This window comes from Aythya marila (assembly GCF_965140915.1).
Source record: "Aythya marila genome assembly, chromosome: 20".
Classification (NCBI taxonomy): domain Eukaryota; kingdom Metazoa; phylum Chordata; class Aves; order Anseriformes; family Anatidae; genus Aythya; species Aythya marila.
In genome coordinates this window covers 8622258-8638415 of record NC_139061.1, presented here as the reverse complement: position 1 = coordinate 8638415, position 16158 = coordinate 8622258, and the positions used below count along the sequence as shown (strand labels likewise).

The 16158-nt window shown below is 50.8% G+C and overlaps 1 protein-coding gene across 1 annotated transcript in view; it reads right to left on the bottom strand.

Annotated features, from left to right (window-relative positions):
• YPEL2 (yippee like 2) overlaps positions 1 to 16158 on the bottom strand; it is a 30561-nt gene that overhangs the window by 10035 nt on the left and 4368 nt on the right. Inside the window, exon 2 of the mRNA XM_082776066.1 lies at positions 10012 to 10325. Within this exon, the coding sequence (XP_082632192.1) occupies positions 10012 to 10128 (117 nt within the window). The 5' untranslated portion in view covers positions 10129 to 10325. The remainder of the gene's footprint in view (positions 1 to 10011; positions 10326 to 16158) is intronic.

The following is a 16158-nucleotide window of genomic DNA, read 5'->3' as shown; positions in this document are numbered from 1 at the left end:
CCTTCCCACCTCGGTGTACAACTCGGTCCTGCTGCTTTAGACCTTGAACTTCTGAGCACGACATTTCTGTTCTCATAAAACACAGTTTGAACATGGGGAGGAGACCTTTGGGTACACCCAAAGCACGATGGCAGCTCACCCAGAACGCAGGCGAGTCTGCTACGAAGACGTGCTCCAAACCACAGGCTCTCCGAGCACGAGGAAATAAGGGTGGGAAACTCAGCAAAGCTCCAACACCAAGGAAACTGCGGTCTTTAAACCTGGCAATTCCTGTTTACGTTGTCAGGATTAAAAAAAAAGCAACACAGCTGGGTCTTAAACCATGTTGGGTGCTGCAGAACACGGCGCAGGCACCGGCTGCTGCAGCGCTCGGCCACACAGCGGGCACAGGGCGATGTCGTGCCCCAAACCACCAGCAGACGACCTTCCTCTCACGTCTCCCACTCTCTCCGGCACTTAATCCCAATTCCTGTCAGCTGCTACCCCAAGTAAAATGATTCTGATTTAAAAAAAAAAAAGTCTTGCAGCGTGTTTATAGCAACCACCACGCCCAGCAGCAGCACACCCGATGGTATTTCCCAGAGGAGCACGAGCTCAATTCGTCGGTCCCTGTACCCACGCAGGCTCCAGAGCTCCTCGGGGGTCGGTAATTCCTGCTGTCCCCAGGGAAGGGGCAGTCAATGATCAGATTTAAGCGAGCTCATCTTGCTCTGATTATGCCAGCTATGACCTGCGCCAAGGGAACTGCTTCCACTGCTCCACCCGGGCGCAGACGTGCCCTTCCCCTGTTCCAGCTGCCTTTCCGAGCTTTAATTGAGCTCTAACACGGGTCCTTAATGCTATGGAAAGCCCAACGTCGATACGGAATTAGCAGACCCAACTCATCTCTGAAGTAATTCAATTAGTTCAGCACGGCCTTATCCACCGTCAGCCCGCGCGGTGTGATGGATGAGTGCGGAGCGGCGAGCTCACCGTGGTGTGTCCTAGGAGCAGCCACGTCCCAGCAGCTTCGTGCTGTGCCCTGGGTTCTGCAGGCTGGAAGAAGGAAACTGCTGCACAGCCTGGGCAGCGTGCTGGAGCCGCTGACCAGCGACTGAAGAACCTCATGCCCCAGCCCTGCTGTTGTGGCAGCTTTCTGAAATTCCTGCAGCGTGCACAGGAGAGCCTCGACCCGCCGGCAGCGCAGGAACCGCTCCGTGCTGCGAAGCCGATCGCATCCAGCGCAGACGTGGTCCTGAGCAGTGCATGCACACCGCCTGCTTCTCCAGAAACGATCCTCCACGAAGAAGAAAACCAGAAGAAGAGGGGACCGTGCCATCACCACCAGCTGAAGCCTCGGTCAGACCTCCTCCAGGCCCTCCGCTGTGCTTTGAAGCCGTGCTACGCCAGCCTCCCCATCCTCACAACGCTCTGCACAGCTTCACCTTCAGGCAAATCTAAGCAGCAAACCTATTTTTTGGGGTGTGATTCTCTCATCTTTCCGTGTTTCTAGGAGATGGAGCTAAGAAAAGCCAGCGCTGCTCACCAGACGCCCAGCAGCACCGAGAACTGCAGGAGAAGGCTTGGAGCAGCCCTGCAGTGCTACGGCCACAGCCCCAGCGCTGCTCGGGAAGCTGGAACCCCCCCAGCACCCTGCAGACACCCTCTGCCACGAAACGTCACCGTGCTGCCCATGGGAAGAGCTCTCCAACACACGTCAGCACGCCACGAAGGTGACAGCAGTGCTCCAGCGGGGCTGCCTTGCTCCCAGGCAGGCTGTGCGAGGTGATTTAAGTGGGTGAGGATTCAGGAGCACGTTCCCAGTTATTAATTCATGTGTCAGCCCGACCGTCCATTATTACCAGGGGGAGAGCAAGAGACTTCGTTCAAAGGGAAATTTTCCATTGAAGCTGCAGAGGAAAGGAGAGATCCCTTCTGGGGCTTTGCGGTAACGAAAACCAGGATTTAAGGAAAGACAAATGGCCAGGTTTGAGTTTTTTCCTCAAGTACAACGCCAATTTAAGCCATCAGTCTGCTAAGCTAAAGCCTGAACAAAGTTCTGCGAGGCATTTCAAGATTCAGAGAAGTGTTTGCAAACTCCTCTGTCCCCTCCTGCCTCCAACACGCCTGGCAGGCTCCCCTGCAGCCCCTGACTCAGCTCAGACACAAGCTGCTACGGCCCAGAGGTATCGTGAGCCCTCTCTGTGCCTCCTGGATTCTGCTTTTATTTATTTTTAAATGTGTTTCTAGCCCACAGACTTCAAAGTGCAATTTCAAAATGTGAATGCTAAAGGCACAAACAACAGAAGGCAAATAAAAAGTACACTGAATTTATTACTTCTATAAAACTTAGCCTTTTGTGTGTTCTCATGCAGTTTTTGATGGCCTCTGCTTGCTGCTGCAGCACTTCAAAACTTGACTTTAGAAGGGAAAGCGATGGGAATACTTTCTGCTTCCTTTCCCACAGTGTTTGCTTTTATATTTAGGGGAGCACACAGAACCAGAGCAGCTTCAGGAGAGAGATGTCCCTCTCTGCAACCCGAGCAGGGGTTATAGATGTGGGAGAAGAAGCACGCGCAGCCCCATGAGAGCGGGGAGCAATTGCTCCTTCTCTGCTCTCGAGCTCCCCTCTGCAAAGGGAAAGCTCTGGCACTGCAGTCCCCAGCGACAGCCATCGAACGCAACCCTTCACGTTTTGGTACGTAGGAAGTGCAACGGGGAGAGCAGAACTTTATTATTCGCTGGGGAAAAAAACTACAGAAGATGAAAACGAAGCCCAGCTTTCTCGTTCTGGATACAGAAAGATGAAAAATGGTTTCATTCTGGAGCATCTACACTTGCTAGGGCGGGAGCTGTAACTCCCTGCGGCAGGTTGATGCTGGCTCCATCACCCAACAACCAAGTCATTTGGAGAAGGAGCAGCAGGGAGGAAGCAATGCCCATTTTTTCCCCACATTAATTATTGCTACTGCGTGGGTTTTAGAGCTAAGCACACAACAGAACCGGGATGGAAGATGGAAACTGCTAATGCAACACTTAATTAGGAGCGTAACGGCGACCGCCCTGTCTCAGTGGATCCCTGCGTCCCATTAATGCAGCTGCTGAGCTCACGCTGGCTTCTCAGCAAGAGCCACATCTGCAGGGGGACACGCAGGGCAGCAGCTCCTTGCTCCCCCAGGCCAGATCTGCTGCTGTGCAGATGAGCAGACGCACACCTCACTGCTGGGAAGGCTCACCTGGATGGAGTTACCTTCCCATCAATCCACCCCCTGCACTCACGTGCGGTTGGGTCCCAGCTCAGACCTGCCAGACCTTCCTGGACACCTCAGCTGTGACCTGTGTGGGCCTGCTAAAACTTCCTCCTCTTCCAATTCCAAGGGCCGACAACCAAAACAGCCAAGGAAGCCAGGAAGGCTCAGATCTGATCGACTCCATGCTCCAGTCGTTCAGGATCTGCAGCAGATGCAGCAAAAGCCCTGGTGATTCACTGTCCTTCGGCCCTGGCAGCTCCCTGGGTAACAAATGGGAACAATATTTTATTTATGCTCAGGTCATCAATTTTAAGGGAGAGGAAGAGGGCGAGTTATTTCCATAAAGTGATGGATTCGAAAATCCATTTTTATCCTCCCTGACAGGGAATTCAAAACCATTTTGAATTATTACCTTTTTCCCTTTTTTTGTTTTTCCTGGGACCAGAATGAAGTATTTTAGAACTCACATAGCAATTAATTGCTGCTTAAACACAATTATACAAGGAGGTACAAATTTCCTTGGGCTCTTTCTGCTAAACAACCACATCCTGACTAAATAAGAGGCCCGATCCTGGCTGCCCTCAGATCCCACGAAGGCCGGCAGGAACTGAGTGAGCACCGTGCCTCGTAGGATAAACCTCAGAGGAGGCAATTACCCAGGACAGAAAGATCTCATTCAGGTGGCTGCACTACGGAACAGGTACTACAAATAGTCCTTATGCAGCTCAGATTTCATACTCCAACTTTTTCCAGCAAAAGGCACTTCGGTTTCTTCTCTGTCTTTCCCATAAAGGCTTCCCAGAGCTGCTGAGCCCCGGGGCCCTGCTCCAGCTCAGGCCAGCAGCCCGTGACCTGTCCGTGATGGTCTCCTGGGGAGGAACTTGGGTGCCAGAGCTCATCTCTGCCCTGTTGGGTCAGACACTGAAGGAAAAGGCTCCCATTTAACATCTCTGCTATCACATTGTTCTACTGAGAACTAGAGTTTAATTTTAAGCTTCGTGGAAATCAAGAACGATGAGGTACCTTACTAAAAGTTCATCACAGCAGCAAAATTGGGAAGCTAAAAAAGGCCAAAAACCCCTCCTTGAACCCTAGCGATACTTGCAGCTAAGAACAAAGCTCCAAATAATATCTGAAAGACGATTCATTATGGAACAAGAGCTGAAAAACAGGATGCAAAAGCCACTGGACAGCTGCTAGAGATGTGCGTAAAATTGATAAAGCCGGTGCCTAAGGAGCTAATAGCAAAATAAATGAGCAGAAGCTGAGTGTGCAGTGCTGAGCCAGTAAGACTAATGCAATTATGAAATGCATACGCTGTGAAGATATTACTGCTGCATACTGCTGAGGCTGGAACAATGAGACCAGCCCTGTTTCCATTCCTAAAAGGATGTCGAAACGCTAGAAATGTCGAAAAGAACCACAAGAATGATACAGAACTGGAAAAAATAACATCTTACCGTGACAGACAAAACTGAATCCGTTTAGCTTATCAGAAAAGTGATCAGGAGTGCCCTTGGTTACCGTACACCATTAACTTCCCCAGCAAGAAATAGTAGGGACCAGAGATCTATTAGAAAAATAAAAAAGAATGACCACCAACTGGAAGTGCAAGCCAGACAAATCTAAATCCAGTGTCGCCAATTTTTAGTAGTAAGGATGAGTAACCACTGGAAAAAGTGACCGAGGGGAGCAGTGAATTTTCCTTCCTGAAGCCTTCAAACCAAGACTAACTGCTTTTTCTGCGAGACATGCTGCAAGCCTGACGAAATTCACTGGCCCATGCTCTAGGAGAGGTCAGACGTGATAGCTCCTCCTGGACTTAGGGGTTCATTAGTGTGAAGCCGGGAGCTTAAATTCACATTTGGGAAGAAACAAGACCTGCTTTAAAAGCAAGAAGAAACCCAAAACGGTAAGAACTTCACCCCTGAGAAGAGAATACCTTATCCCCCTGTTCAGTTTTTCCCCTATGACAGAAACGTAGGATTTTCACTCAACTCATCTTGGCCACGCACCAAGTACCTCTTTTTCCATTAAAGCAGTTTCGAAACAGCCACATCCCAATTTTAGGTTAGTCCTTTGGCTCGTGTGCCTGCCCCCCTTCCCTCCCCAGCAAGTAACTTCATGTCTTCAAGGTGAACTGACGTAAAACACGGGCTTGGCAGCACTGCTGAATGGTTCTTGAGAGGCGAGGTAGTGGGAACACGCGCTGACTTCTTCAAATACTCAAAGGGGGAAAGAAAAAAGAAAAGCCCAACAACTGCTACGTCAGGTGTGCAGTAATGCTTTCAAGCAGCAGAATTCATCCACAGCTTATCTGAAAGCTGGCACCGAAGTTTCAAATTCTCCTAAGATCCTCCAGTGGGAAGATGGAGCACAGTTTGCTGCTTTCAGCACGCCGTAAGGATCACCAGGAGGCTGCTGTACCAAGGAGCTCAGGCTCCAGCAGCCTGCTGGCCAGGGATGCAAAAGGTGCAGGAATCTCAACGGCTGGGAGCGAGGTTTGCTTCTAAGCCTTGCGACTCCTGCCTCAAAAGACAGAAAAGGGCTTGTAAGTGATCCCTCGCTAACAATCCAGCCCCAGTCAAGAAAGTCAGGCACACACAAGTTCTCTTTCTTTTCTAAATTCTCGGGGCTGGAGGAACTGCAGCCTTTTGTGTTGAAAGATTTCGCATTCGTGTTCAGTAAGGGTCCTGAGCAGACATCAAAGGAAAACATTAAACTTCTTAGGCAAGCCTTAGGCTAACTTCAGAGGATATATGGCTGCATAATGTTTAGCACTTGGATCACAGTAATTCATGGAAAAAGAAACTGCAGGACGCCCACAAGACATTCCCTACATACTTCCATAATCAGGGACATTTCTGCTGGATTTACTTCTCGCATGGCAAAAAAAGGCAGCAAAAAAAGGCAGCAACCAAGACACCAACGTGGCTGCATCTGGCCTGCGTCTTTCTGCTTGTTCCCATCCTTCCCCACTGGACACGCGGTACATATAAATTCATACGTTCCAAGACTGACAAAGAAAGCAAAAAGCCCAGATCAGGTAGAAACCAGCATTGCATCTACTCCGAGCCAGAGAGGAACTGCTGTTCACACTGCTGAATGTCTGTTTTGCTCGCTGTTCCCCCAGGCCCTGCACTAGAAAGCGAGGCAGCAGGCACACTTCTCAAGAGAAGCCCCCCATCTCCTTTCCAGGGAGGTTTTGCCACCATTGATTATGGAAAGTGTGTTTTTCTTAAAGCTTCTAAGAACCATGGGATGCTGTGCCTGGGAAAGAGAAATGTAACAAGTATCTTTCATTTCTTTTCTGGCAAGGGGAAGGCACTAAAATATACTTTTTAACTACAGCTGCCTGGCACGATACTTTTGTTTCCAGGGTACAGCCAAAGGGGATTAGACACCCTGTAGTAATTAATAAAAGCAGACGGTACCTGCTCCAGAGCTGCATCTCCCAAACAGACGGGAGAAAACAGCAGCAGTTCAGCTGTCCAGGTGGGGAAAGGGGGGAACAAAGCACAGGAATCTGTTACAGCGCTGGGTTGAGTTCCACGAGTCTCAGTCCATTTAGGCGTTGGAAAAAGCAATGAAACAAGAGCATGTACTAAATTTGGCACGCATTTAAGTGATACTTTGCTACGAGGGAACAAGAACCTCCGCTCCCGCTAGCCCAGACACCGAAGGAACATATAAATGAAAAGTAGTTACTCACCCCACCCATCTATCTGATCACCTTCTGTTTCCTGAGTCAGCCAGACCTTTCTTGGCCAGACGACACAACCCACAATTTGGATCTCATTACAAATCAGACACACTAAACCGCTCTCTCCCTTCGGCTGCAGAAGATAAAAGGCCAAGAAAGCAGGCAACATTTTGGTAACCGGCTTCGTGTAACAGCTTCAGCTTTTCTTAAAAGCCTCGGCATCGATTATTTTCTTTAAATAGCGATGGCTTATTGAGAACCCTTCCACCCATGTTAATGCACGAGGTTTTCCTAAAGAAGAGAAGAAAGCAAAAACTGTCAAACTGTCCTGCCAAAGCGGATTTGTCAAAGAGCTTCTGATACCCAGTCACGGCAAAACACTGAAGTCAGAGTGAGTTAACGCTGGTGCTGAAGGGCTAAGAGGGGAGATGCAGAGAAGAAGAAATAAAGTATAGGCTGACACGGAACAATGCTGGGATTCAGCTCCAGAGAGCGCATCGGCCAACGGCGTGAGCCAGTGCTGCAATGTGTGCGTGTCCCGAGGAGCTAAAAGCTAGTGGCACGCCAAGCAGCACAGCTCTCATGTGGTCTCTGTACGACTTGGGGCAAAATGAATATAGGAATTAATTCCTTCAAGCCAAAACACCAACACCCTGCTGTTACATAAAAGCCTGTTTTCTGGGGAGCGTTTCCAACCATGGTGTCATTTGGGCTGTTTTGAATCAAGTGACATAGTCAGGTTCAAGATGGGATGCACTGCAGACTGAGAAACGCTCTGGTTTGAAATAATCTCCCGTTCCCTACTCAGTCCTCACGGTGCCTGTTCCTTCCTTCAGTCTGTTATATTTCCATATGGAAAACAAGCGCGGCAATTCCACTGCCTGGTTCTCAGATGCTAATAGAAGCCTGTGATGAAAGAGCTGCAGAAGGCCTCGGGGAGATGTTTAAATCCTAACTCAAACAGATAAAAAGATGACTATTTCAGTTTGCCTGGGAAAGTTTCTGCACACATTGGAAACCCCTTGAGGCAGGGACTGCCCTTCTGTTCTCAGTTTAATAGCCTGTTGTACAAATTGTGATTGCACAATTATTCTTATAAAGTTTTCAATTATACAAAGAACGTATTTTATTAAGGTTTATAACTGTGAGAAATAAAACCTAAAACCCCAAACCCTTTGGACTCAAACTGCATGACCCACTAATGCTCAGCAGCAAAGCGGTCCCAGCACCATCAAAAATTTACACCGCAGCCCACAACAAACCCTTCGAAGGATCAACACGAGCACCCCAGCACACTGCAGTTCTGACTTCCATACTTCAAGACACACAGCTTCAGTCCGTGCCTTTGGATCTTCCCTCCTGCGTCCGTGTTTTAGCAGTCAGCACTCCTGGGCAGTCGCTGCACACCTCGATGGCCAGGAACTCCAGTTCCGAGCAGCACGGCGTGCTGGCACTGCCCGGCTGCAAGCTACTCACCTGCAAAGCTGCGTGGCACGAAGGACCAGAGGTTGCACAAAGGACCAGAGGGGGCACAGACGTGGCACAAGGAGGGGAAAATGTGTCAAAGGTGCAACCAGCGGGCACGCGCAGCCACGTGTTTTCTCTGCTTTGGGACCAGCCATGGTTAAAAGAGCAGAGCTCAGATTCTGATCTATGATGAGGACAAAGTGAAATATCTTCTTTAGGCAATAAAGTACCTCCTGGGTCCCAACACAAAACCCAGTTTGCAACACCTCTCCCAGGGGAGAGCCAGGGCAGTGACCACCCCCTTTTTACAGGTAACAGACCCGAGCACAGGAGCAGGCACCTAAAGGCACGCAGCCGGGCTGAGGGGCTGAATGGGTTCGGTGCCCAGACCCGGGCACAGACCGGTCCGCTCTGCTGTGGACATTTACATTTCAAAACCTCCTTCTGCTGAGGAAATGTACAGCCTCCTCCCCTTTAAAAGCTGGAGGCTTTATAGCCCTCAAGGCCAGCTCTGCTGAGCATAGCAGCCGCTGTACCGGAGCGAGGAGCCCCCAAGAGGCCCACAATGACTCAGAAGCAATAGCCTAAGAGGAAGCCTGTCTACAGAGAAGCTGCAAAACCCCGAACTGTGGCAGTCTGCAGCCAGCATTATTCATAACAGAATGCTTAAATTCAATTGTTTGGCATGGAGACAGCATCACAGAGGTGTGGATCAGCCCAGCCAGGCAACAACCAGGAGAAGAAGGCAGGAGAGCCTCCAGCAGCAGCAGGCAGGTCAGAGCACCAGCAGGAAGAATCCAGAAGGACCTTCACAGCTGCACAACCGATGCCCTTGGCGCAAGGTGAGACACGTTTGTCTCTTCTGTGCAACAGGAAGGGGGAAGCGCTGCACCCTAACAGGCAGGGCAGCTCTGTCCCATGCCATCCTGGCCTCCCTCTCTTGAGGCTGCTCCAGAAGCTGAACTCATTCAAGGTGCACACACGCCCAGAGCTCACAGTGCAATTTCCTCTCATCTCAGCTAATAAATCTTATGGTGTGCCTGGGTTTTCTGAGCACGGGTTTTACGAGCTGAATAAACTTTATGGAGGCTTGATTGCCAAGGCAGCCCAAACCTAGAAACTTGATGCCTGACCACAGCCAGGCACAGCAGGCTCAGAGAGCTGCTGTGAGGAAGCAGAGCAGCAGTTTCTGTGCTTCAGAAAGAGCTTAACTGGCCTGCTCCCTCTGCAAAGACCCCTGTGTATTGGCTCTGAAAGCTTTTCATTCAGCTTAGCCTCAAGACCCTTCTCCTCGTGATCACGGGATCGTAGACAGGACAGCATCCTCTGGCCGTGCTGAGCAGCAAGCACCCAAAGAGCCCTGGCAGGTAACTCTCAGTCCCGGCCATCCGTCCGTGCGCATTTACAGCTGGCATCACAGCAAGAGACAGACCACCCGTGAGGAAACCTGTCCTCTGGGGCTGTTCTGGAATTGACTTTTAACAAAAGCAGCAGCTCACCCTTAGATCCTCTAGGCTAAGAGCCCATTTTCCAAGCAAAAACCGCAGCAGCGAAGGCCGGGTGCTGGCACAGCGACTGCCACCGGCGCGCGGGGTGAGGTCAGGCACGTACCTTGGAAATGAGTTCATCGTGGTTAGCCAGATGAGCCCTGCAGTGAATGCAGCTGTAGGTCCTGTGGCACGAAGGCAGATACGCCTGGAAAGTCTTGGACCTTGTCATCTTCACCATTGGAGCCACCGAGCGCTGCGTGAACTCCGGGGTGGCCCAGGAGGCGCTGCCGCAGGAGGGGTCGCACGGGAAACACCGAAAGACACAGGTAAAGGCCGTGGTTTGGCAGGTGGCGGGTGTGGGGCAGGCTCCACACGCTGGGGACAGCTTCAGAGGAAGAGATTCAGCCGGAGGGGACGGAGGAGCTGGCACAGGACCTGCGTTGGGAACAGAGCAGAGACGCGGTGAGCTGCGGCTGCCTCCTGGCCGGCGGGGGGACCGAGTGCCCAGAGGAAGCCAAAGGGACAGGAGCAGCCAGGGGACACGGACACGGACACAGCCTGCAGATCAGACCCAGGAGGACAGGGCTGTATCCACAGCTCAGCTGCTGACGGGCTGGCTGCCCTCATCGCCCCGCTCCTCTCCACCATCTTCTGCCGCTCAACCCCCTACACCTCCATTCGTTCTCCCAACACTTAATGGATTTAGAAGAGCTGCAGAGGCACAAAGATGCTACAGAAGATCGTTTTCATCACCCCTGGCCTCCCGGACCCCTCTGGGGAGCAGCACACGTCCAGCTCCAGCAGCCCTCGGAGGAGCTGGGCTCTGTCAGCTGGAGGCAGCCGGGACCGGAGCCCGGAGGGAAGCCAGGAGCCCTTTTCTCTCCACGCCGCCCCAGTTTCCACCTGGGAAACGGAGGATTACTTCACCACGCTCACCTTTTTTGAACCTGCAGCAAGCTCCGAGGGCAGCAGCCGCTCTACAAACCGCACTCCAGTATTTTGTTTTCCCTCTCAGACCGTCTGAGGGCACTCACAGCCAGGAGCAGCCTCCAGGTCCACCCTGACGGCAGCAGACGGCTCAAAATTCTCTTCAGGTTGGAAAAACTCTTTGCTATCCAGCATTACCTGACAGCCTGCTAGGTAGCTCAAGCTTGGCTCTTTTCTGTCAGAAATCAGGTTTCAGATCACCCCTCTCTCCTCAGCAGGTATCGGTGTTCCCTCCAGGAATGGGGTCAGCAGTGGAACGAGGGAAGCACTTGACACCCAGCGTGCACACACGCTCTAGAAATTAATCACGGGCTCTGGCTGCTCCTCCCAGGAGGATTTCCTTCGCATAAAAGATGTGATTCTGTTCAGTTCCCAAGTCTGCATTTTGTGTATCAAATGCTGCAACCACCCCTATCCTAAAATAAAAAAGAAAACCAACCTGCACCTGACCTGCAGCGGGAATTTCTCAGGTGAGGTAACAGAAAGGTGCAGGAGCTGACAGTTGGTCTCTAGCTGGTACGAATAACTTGCCTGAAGTGTATCCGACCATCTTCCAGGTAAGGCTAACGCCAGCCCAGGTCACCAAGCCATGAGCCCAGCTCCTTGCAGCTCGCACACTGAGCTGGGCTGTCCCAGACGAGGTGCCAGCGATGCGCCGAGCTCCAGGGACACAGCAGAGCACGGACAGACTTGGACTGGTCTAAGCAAATGTGGCTCGGGCTTGCTAAAGGGACAGGCGTCAAACAGCAGGGTGGAAATCAGGAAATCTATCAGGGAGCTGAAGGCAGGAGCTAGGAGAGCTGTGCTAGGAGGCAGTCCTGCAGAGCTGCGGCACGCGGAGCTGCTTTTCGGCCCAGCAGCAGCCAGAAGTACCTCACCGAGACAGAGCAGCCCCAGACAGACTGCACGAGCAACACAAATCAGGCTGCGAGCCCATTACTGCCTGCAGGAAAGCCCCACGCGGGAGCACTGTCAGACACGTGCAGATAAAAACCCCACCAACTCGTCCCCTTGGCACCAGGGCACCTTGCACAGAGCCCCCTTTCCAACGCCTCTCCCGAGTCCGTTCATCACTGCCGAGTAACAAGATTGAGGGACTTCACGTTACCTGCCAAGCCTCCTGCCAGCTGGACATCCCTCGAGAGCCAGCAGCGCCTGCAGCTTTCCAGCAGAGCTCCTGCAGGCTGGAGAGCTGTCGTGGACTCACCCTGGCCCCATCAGCGCGGTACCAAGCCCAGCGCTCGCCAGGAGGCAGAGGCTGCTAAGCCAGCAGGAAAGCTGGGTGCTTTGGTTGGGTTTTTTCCCCCTGAAATATTTTTCTTCTCCTCTACAGAAACCTCTCAGTCGAATGGGAAAAGGATTCTTACTCATCCTGCAAAGCGCTGATAACGCTTATCTGTCTGATCGTAGCCGTCAGCACTTCCACAGCACTTCCCATCCTTAAAGCTCTTTGCCAACACTCGTTAATCTGATTAACCTCCTCCGATTAAACTTACAGGGAGAGCTCCGCAAGGTCCATCCTGACACAGAAGGGCTCGCTCGGAACTAAACTGCTCCTCTTCAGGCAAGAGGGCAGCCTGAGGAAGCAGCCCACGGGCAGCCCCAAAGCCAGAGACACAAACGATGCCCAGGCAGGTACCACGGGAGCAATGCCCATTTGGTGTTTGCTGACCCCTCTGGCCAGGCTTCCCAGGCATCGGTGTCCTGGAACAGGGAGGGAGGGAGGAAATACTGCGACTGGGCTCTCTCAGAGACACGGAGACGTGCACACACCAGCTGCACACAGCTTTCTGCAGAAGCATTTGATGAGCATCCATTTACTTGACCTCACAACACAGTCACCATCAGTAAAAGCACCTGACCTTTTGCAACAGGACACAAAAATTCAAGTCAGATAGTATCTGAGCACAGATTATGATGAAGTGCAATTGCTGTTCTCGGTACCGTGCTGAGAGGGCAAACTCATCTCTTCACTCAAGGCAGAGAAGAGCATGAAGATCTGGGAGCTAAGACCTTGCTGGGAAACCTAGCTAAGATGGTAGGCAAGAACCTGCCTTAAAAAATAAAATAAAATAAAATAAAACACCTTCATATAGACTCCAGTACGGAAGCCATACTTTATAAAAAGACTGCCAATGTTCAGCATCTAGCCAACAACAGCCAGATTGCTCACGTACACATCTACACCAAGAGCTCTGCCCTCATTGCAGTGCTGGAGAGGAGGGAAAAACAGTAGGAAGGGCATTTTTCCATCCTGAACACAGCCACTCGGCTGGAGGGACCCACATCCATCTCAATTACCATCTCAAAATACATCAAATAACATCTGTGGCTCTCAGCAACGCAAAAAAAAAAAAAAAACAACCTGGATTTTTTTCCCTGTCCTAGTGGCAAACACACCTGGTTTACAACACACGGAACAGCTCACAGACGTTCATTCTGCTGCTGAGCCAAGGCACGAGGCTGATTTTAGGCCGTGCCTCTGGCTCTGCAGAGCCCGGTGAGCTCATGTTCCTCAGCCTCGCTGACAGTGGGCAGCTGTGAAGTCACTCCATTAACCTTTTTTTAAAACAATAAATAACAAAAATGTTTCCATTACTTAATGATTGTGTGCCTAACAGGCTAAGAGAGATGAGTATCTGCCACTGCAACAGAATCCAGAGTTTTTCTTTCAGAATTCAGGAGAAGTTTATCTCTAGAATGGTGGTGATTGAGTCAATGCAATGGAAATTTGCACAGATAAATTAATTTGCAAGAAATCAGACAGCTGGCTTAGACAAAAGGAATGGATTCTAGGAAAAAGCTTATCAACTTCCTCTGCTGCAGCAATCGGTGAGAAAATCAGCTGAACGCACTGCCTGCACACACTGCTGCCCTGCCAAGCCTGCTACACCTCAAGGAAGAAAAAAACACAACATTTTACTGTGCAAACAGCTTTTTCATTCAGTTTTCACCCTTCAACTGTCCAACAGCCACTTTCCACATTAAGTTCTTTAGTAATTCATGAAACACCAGAGGAGAAAGGCAAAGCCTGTGCTGAATGCCAGCTCCATGAGGCTGCTGTTTGTACAAGCCCACGCACCACAGGAGCACAGAACAAGAACTCTTACACGTGAAGCCCAATTCTGCAACCAACCCATTCGCAACGCGGCTCAGAGGTAAATGTTCCTGTTCATTCTGGAAGGGCAAACAGCAGGTTTGTGGGTTAGCTTTATGGGTTATTTACTTTTTAAGATAAGAGCCTTTAGTTTGTTAAATGCTAGGGAGAGCTGCCTGGAGTAGTTCTGTAAAAAAAAAAAACCATCTGGAAGCCCAACCTTCCTCCTTCGGTGTGCCTTCACATTACCATGGGAAGACCCAGAGATGTAGTTATGTTAATTATACCACAATGGGAATCAAGCTGGGAGAGTTCTTTGTTTCCACAAGGTCACAAACTTCAGCAGCCAGCGTTGCTCCAGGGTCTCAGCACGGTTTAAACAAAACGTTTGAGGCAGGCACACCGATCGGGGTTTTCTTGACATGGAAGCCACCTTCACGCTGCTTAACACACTGCAGTTTGAAAGAGGAAGGCTCGTCTCTAACACAACAAGCTAAAAGGGGAGCCTGGGTTTAACACCCAGCTCTGCTGATCCTCCCTGGGGAATCAGAGCCGGTGTCCCAAGGCCAGATGCTGACCCCTCGGGGACACCTGGCACAGCCAGGAGCCTCCGCACGCACGTGGTGTGGGGCTGCAGGGAGGATGCCGGCGCTTCGGGAGGGTCTCACCTCGGCACAGGGCTGCAACAGCTTTGGAAAGATGAAGTCGAATCTGAAGGTGGCAGGGTAAGGTGTTTGTGAAAAGCCCTGACTGAAAGGACGAGCGTTGGGAAAGCCAAGAAAGAAGAAGCAGATGGGTGTAAGCCACGTACCTCTACTTCTTCAGTATCTGAAACGCTCTTGGTGAGGGGTATCAGCATGATCAGAAGTCATTATTGCTACAAGAACCATGAGTGCCCTTCCCTAAGGAAGGACTCCTTGCCTGTGCTCCTTCAGCTCATTCTCCAAGCCTTGCAAGCCCATGGAGAAAGGAAAACAGAGAAATGATGACTGCATTTACTTTTACTTTCAACAGATTCATGTGCAGAACTGCACTAAAGATACAGCATGGAGCGAGATTCTCACTTAAACCACCTTCAGCTGGAAATATCCTTCATTCCCCTTATTCCTTTGGGCATCTCCTAGCAAGGCACTCCGTTTCTGCAGACCTCAGCTCTCCCATCCGTGCCCTGGAGACAGCAGCCGCCAGCTGCAGGAGGCACTTTGTGGTTCTGGGAAACAGGATCTGGATGGGTGGCTGCAAAAAGACACCAGAACATAACGCAGACAACAGCCAGGTAACCACTAGAGGGCATCAAAAAGAGGCAGAAAACAGCAATTAAAGCCTATCTGGCCATAGTGAATCAGGGCCAGGCACGGCGCCAGCCACGCTGCACCTGCCGTGCCTGCACATCCCACAGGCAGCTTGTCAGGAGGAACATCGGTTTCTGTTCTGCTGGGTAGCTGCTGATACCAAAACTGTCCCTGCCGTTGTGTCGATCGGAGGAACAAACAGCAAAGCTTCAAGGCTCGCTTCAGGTTAATCCCCTCCCCAAGTCAGTCCAGCTTCATCACTGGAGACATCAATGCTGGTTTTAATAAATTATGGATTAACGAAGTAATCTATGAAAAAATATATTTTAATTGTTCTTTACATAGTTCAGTTACCTTCTGACAATTTGGAGATTAAATAAAATTAAACAGATTTTTTTTTTTAATTAGGCAACATCCACACCAGTGCATTTTCAGGCTCCCAGGTGCAACTGTGGCACCAGAAGCAAGCGCAGAGGCTGCCTGCAGTCAGAGCAGAAGCTTCCCCGTACTGAGCCACAGCTCACAACCGACTGGCAATCACAGGAACAGGCTGGGTACGTCACTGAAGACCCTGCAGAGATGCTTCTTTCCTTGCTGTGGGCTGCAGGGACCTGAAGACCACAAGAACTTTCTGAATTTATTACAGACCTGGGGCTGAACTCAGCCATTCAGACCTATCGAGCGTCAGAAATGCTAACTCATCTCTCCCTGCAGCACGGAACAAAGCCCGCTGCTCAAAACAACCCCGTCCAACACGCTACCGACACCGCAACGGGAGGCAAGGGAGGGAAACCATTCTGGAAAGCTTCCAGAAAATGCCTCCTTTTACAATTTCATCTCCAAAGACGCAGGGCTGCTAGCGCAGACATCACCTTTCAGCCTTCAGAATCTG